This window comes from Notothenia coriiceps, unplaced genomic scaffold, assembly GCF_000735185.1.
Source record: "Notothenia coriiceps isolate Sejong01 unplaced genomic scaffold, NC01 NC01_scaffold00037409, whole genome shotgun sequence".
Classification (NCBI taxonomy): Eukaryota; Metazoa; Chordata; class Actinopteri; order Perciformes; family Nototheniidae; genus Notothenia; species Notothenia coriiceps.
The window spans coordinates 1-5,276 of NW_011370110.1; the positions used below are offsets into that span (position 1 = coordinate 1).

A 5,276-nucleotide genomic window follows, 5' to 3' on the forward strand; every position below is an offset into this window, starting at 1 on the left:
TTTTTTATTCCAATGTTACAACAATAACTATTAACCATTATTATACTTTTCATTTTCTTCATGTGTCAGAGACAAAAACTATTTGGGTTTAAGAATGAAAATATTGATCACTTATTAGGACTTTTAAGATTTCAAAAGAGTTATGAGGACTTTAAAAGACTTTTAAACACATTTGAAGTCTTATTTAGACTTAAAGACTTTGTAAGACTCTCAGCTGTTGTCTCTAACTATCCGGTAGTTGAGTCTCCGGCAGCAGCTTTTAGATAATTATACCGTTTAATACTTATTACAATGTTAAAGACTTTTTAGAACTTATTAAGAGTTTTTTAACGTAGTCTCACACTTTTTGAGACTTTTCAATTCTTCCCAGAGGTCGTTGAGTCTCCGGTAGTTTTCCTATGTATTGTCTTTTAACATGAATCTGTTATTATATATTAATATTGTTAATCTGTTTTAAGTATCAGCTATTGTCTCCGTCAGTAAACGAGTTCCCAGCGGTCGCCATCGATCAGGCGGTAGTTGAGTCTCCGGTAGTTATTCATCTGTTATTATATATTAATACTGTTAATCTGCATCTGTTTGAAACCTCCTTAGCTAAGGTAAGGTATCAGCTATTGTCTCGGTCAGTGAACGAGCTCCCAGCGGTCGTCTGCGATCAGGCGGTAGTTGTTTCTCCGGTAGTGTTTGGGGTGTTCTCGGCGCTGCCTCCATACCTCCTCGTACAGACTCCTGACGGCAGGCGGCAGCGGGGGGAACTGAGCGGTGTCAGCGAGCATCGAGCAGTAATCCCACTGCTGCTGCTGGAGCACCATCAGGTGGCGCTGCTGAATGCCTCGCTGCTCCTTCTCCTGCAGCTCCTCCAGCACCTCCTGCTCCATCAGAGCAGCCGAGGGTAACGAGACGGAGCCATCCAGCACCGCCAGGGCGAACTGCACCTGAACGCACCACAGGGAGTCATTAGGATCGACTAAAACAACCTCTGTGGATCAAACGAGGCTTCACTTAAAGACTTCAGACTGCTAAAGACTTCGGGTGCGTTCACACCTGCCTTGTATAGTCCGGTTGAATCGAACCCTGGTTTGTTTAGCCGCTTGGTGCGGTTCATTTGGGTCAGTGTCGAGACCTCTTAAGTGAACTAAACAACCGGACTCTGGTCCGCTAAAATAGGTGGTCTCGGAGCGCTAATGTAGCGTTAATGTAACGGCGTTATTTTTGGCAGTAACTAGTACTCTAACGCGTTATTTTTTTAATTCAGTAACTCAGTTCCCGTTACTACATGGTGCGTTACTCCGTTATTTTTTTTATATAGTCTCGGCTCCCAGACGTTGGTGAGCGGGGCCAACAGCGAGGCGAACAGAGATGAGAACAGAGATGAGAACGCACGAGAATGCACCCTTAGTGCCACCTGTTGGGACTTATTAAGACTTTTTAACACGGATTAAGATTTGTGTAGAGTAGACAGAAAGTTTAAGACTTTTTCAATACTTATTCAGACCTTTTTTCAGACTGCTCAACACTTTCTCAGACGGTTTAAGGCGGTTTTTAGGACTTTTAAAGACTTATTCGAACCTTTAGCACATTTTAAGACTTATTCAGACATAGAGACTTTTTAAGGCTCCCAGCTGTTGTCTCTTATTATCCGGTAGTTGAGTCTCTGGTAGATTTTGGATAATTATACCGTTTAAGACTTAGGTTTAAGACTTTCTTAGAAGGTTTAAGGTCGCATTCACACCTAATAGTCCGTTTGGTGACGACAGTTTGTTCCATTGTTTCATTTTTCAGAAGGTTCGGTTTGCGTTCACACGGCAAAACTCAAACGGACTATAAACTTTAAACACAAGTCATGTGCACGGAAATGCTGTTCAACCATTGGTCAGACATTAAGGGGGTACAAACGCAAATCCCGGCAATTTCTACCGGAGCCTCCGCCATGGAGCATCTGCACTTTCGGCAGGTTATTCTCATGCTGCTGTTAATCTAGAGATCAACAGACACTAGCGGCCCGCGCATATGATTATATAATCAGACAACGTCCGCTAAAAAACATTATAACACATATAATGAGACGCTCTGCAGTCCGGAGGATGTTTCAACGACGACAGCTGTTCTTACTTTTATGTAGCTGACGAAGAATTTTTACTTTACAGACACTGTTCAACACTTCATTCTGCTTCACTCTTTAACTAAACAACCGCGGATGTCTTGAAAGAGGCTAAAGATTTTGAAGATATCCCCGTTCTTGTGACGCGTAAATACTACGCTTCCTATGTTTTGGTGCGGACTGTGTTCACACCAGCGATGAACCGCTAGCAAGCGCTCCGAGACCACCTATTTTAGCGGACCAGAGTCCGGTTGTTTAGTTCACTTAAGAGGTCTCGACACCGACCCAAATGAACCGCACCAAGCGGCTAAACGCACCAGGGTTCGATTGAACCGGACTATACAAGGCAGGTGTGAACGCACCCTAAGACTTTCTCAGACGGTTTAAGACTTTCTCAGAGCGTTTAAAACGTTCTCAGACTTCCTTAGGCTGTTTAAGAGACTTCTGAAATGGTTCTCAGGTATCTTTAAACTCCTTATTTTTGGTCGGGTCGGCCTACCTGGCAGTGGAAGTTGGGGAAGGGGCAGATGAGTTTGCACATGCCGATGAAAAAGAGCGAGGGGAAGTTGGGGGGCATCATGTGGCGGTACAGGGGCGCCAGCAGCTGATCCTGGATCTGTAGCTTCAGCTGAGCGGCGTCCAGGTACGGGAAGCTGAAGACGTATCCGGTGCAGAACAGCAGGACGTCTGCAGGGCCCGAGGAGCCGTCCTGCAACAGGAAGGGTCTTCATTAATGTTCAATACCTTTTAAGACTGGTAATGACGGATGGAAACGTCTTAAGATCTGTTAAGACCTTTTTAAGACCCTTTCAGACCTGTTTAAGATTTAAAAACACCTTTCAAGACTTATGAAGGTTTATTGAAGACTTATTAGGACTTTTTAGTTTATTGTTTGTTTTGTTGACTAAATAAGACATGAAGATTTTGTAAGCTTGTTTAAGACTTTTTAAGACCTTTAAAGAATTAAAAAACATATTCAAGACTTTAATACTTCAAAGGAAATGACTTAATAAAAAAATATATACTTTAAAGGCTTTTTAAGGTTTATAAAGAATGTACAAGACTGTTTAAGACTTAAAAAACATGGTTAAAGACTTCATTACTTTCAAAGACTTCTTAGGATTTTAACTAATTTAGACTTTTTAAATAATTCTTAAGAATCATCAAGACTAATTAAGACTTTATGATTAATAAGGGTTAGGGTTTAAGATATCTTAAGACCTATTCAGACTCCTAAGGACCCTCTGAATCCCTGGATCTTCACAAACTGGGTTAAAGTAAAGATTATTATTCCTGCTGCTGGTACATTTCCTGACCTGGAAGCGAATGCTGCCGTCTCTATCGACCGCCTCGACTAAACCGGCCTCCTGGATCCCGTCAGGAAGAGGGAAGGTGAGCGGAGGACCGGAGAAACTCAGACGCACCTGCACACAAAACAAACCAGAGAAAAGTCTTCATGAATTGGCCATATTTGTGTCCCATTTTAGTGCCATTATAGTTCAATATTTGCACCATTTTGAGAGTGATATTTTGCCAGAACTTCTGTTTCAATTGGTAAGAAAATATTATAATGTTCAGTTTCTGTTTTTGTAGATGGGAAAATATAAAATATCAGACATTAGGACTTATAAAATAAATATAATTTCTACAGATGGACTTTAAATAGTGCATTCTAAGTTTGATTTGTGCAATACTGAAATAGGACTGGATACAGGACAGTTTTGGTTGTTAAACATGAGCCTACATTAACTTCTAATCATGGAGAATGTTCTGTTGTTTTCTTTAAAACACAGTGGAGTTTATTTTCAAATGAACATATTGGGTGTTCCTTTATTTTACCCTTTTTCTGGGGAATATTTCTTAACTGAATCTAAGAAACCGCCTCATAAACATCATAATAATGATCTCTCCACATTAATCCACTAAAGTTTGTCACCTGAACTCAATGTTTTTGTTACCTGGGCTCCAGCGTTAGCCAGCTCCATGGAAATATCCAGTCCTGAAGCTTTTGCTCCCAGAACGATGACGGTCTTCCCTGAGAACGACTCAGCAGATCTGTACGAGTGACTGTGGAGCACCTCTCCTGCTCAGAGAGGACTGTTAGCATAGCTTAGCATGAAGACTGGAAGCAGGGGGAAACTATTAGCATAGCTTAGCATGAAGACTGGAAGCAGAGGGACATTATTAGCATAGCTTAGCTTAAAGACTAGAAGAAGAGGGACATTATTAGCATAGCTTAGCTTAAAGACTAGAAGCAGAGGGACATTATTAGCATAGCTTAGCTTAAAGACTGGAAGCAGAGGGACATTATTAGCATAGCTTAGCTTAAAGACTGGAATCAGAGGGACATTATTAGCATAGCTTAGCTTAAAGACTGGAAGAAGGGGGGAAATATTAGCCTAACTCAGCTTAAAAGTTGGAAGCAGGGCAACCGTTAGCATAGCAGGGGGAAGCTTTTAGCCTAGCTTAGCACAAAAGTTGGAAGCATGGGGAAGCTGTTAGCCTAGCTTAGCACAAAAGTTGGAAGCAGGGGGAAGCTGTTAGCCTAGCTTAGCACAAAGGCTGGAAGCAGGGGGAAATTGCTAGCATAGCTCCATCAAAAATAGCCATCAGAAATGTTGTATTTTCAATGAATTAGTTTAAATTTGAAATACTTTATTGAACCCGAATTGGAAAATTATTAATAAGCTGGTTAATAAAGAAATACACATGAGTTAAAAAGTATATATAAATATATAAATCGGGTTGAATCTGACAGTATGTATATATATGTCAATTTAATAAACCATATTTATTAAGGTACCTTTAAAGTTCTCCATCCCCGGTATGGTCGGGATGTTAGGAACAGAGTAATGCCTTAAAAACAAATAAAAACAAATGTTAAAACACAAAAAAACACACTTAAAATGAGAAAATACTGAACTTTGGCGACACCTAGCGGCAGCAGGAGGCAAAGACACTTAACAATTTAAGAAATAATAAAGTGATACGTTAAATGAAGTACGGAAATACATAAGAAAAAGGACAATATAATCCTAAAAATGGTTTGAAACAGTTTAACCAACTTCAGTCATAATCATAACTACCAAATATGTTTGTTTATATATACAGTGGGGCAAGGTATTTAGTCAGCCACCAATTGTGTAAGTTAAACCACTTAAAAAGAGGAGAGGCC

General features: G+C 40.4%; 1 protein-coding gene across 2 annotated transcripts; it reads right to left on the bottom strand.

Annotated features, from left to right (window-relative positions):
- Positions 1 to 6: 6 nt before the first annotated feature.
- On the bottom strand, positions 7 to 4,958 carry LOC104967486 (flavin-containing monooxygenase FMO GS-OX-like 7). 2 transcript variants are annotated; one of them, XM_010796956.1, is made up of 5 exons: positions 4,905 to 4,958; positions 4,060 to 4,198; positions 3,418 to 3,525; positions 2,601 to 2,810; positions 7 to 935 (listed from the first exon to the last, which is right to left on the bottom strand). In XM_010796956.1, the coding sequence occupies exons 2-5, from the start codon at positions 4,084 to 4,086 to the stop codon at positions 624 to 626; spliced, it is 657 nt and encodes a 218-aa protein (XP_010795258.1). In that variant the 5' UTR covers positions 4,087 to 4,198; positions 4,905 to 4,958; the 3' UTR covers positions 7 to 623. The 2 variants fall into 2 exon arrangements, with proteins under 2 accessions (XP_010795258.1, XP_010795257.1); XM_010796955.1 differs by having other exon boundaries at positions 4,060 to 4,789.
- Between the last annotated feature and the right edge of the window lie 318 nt (positions 4,959 to 5,276).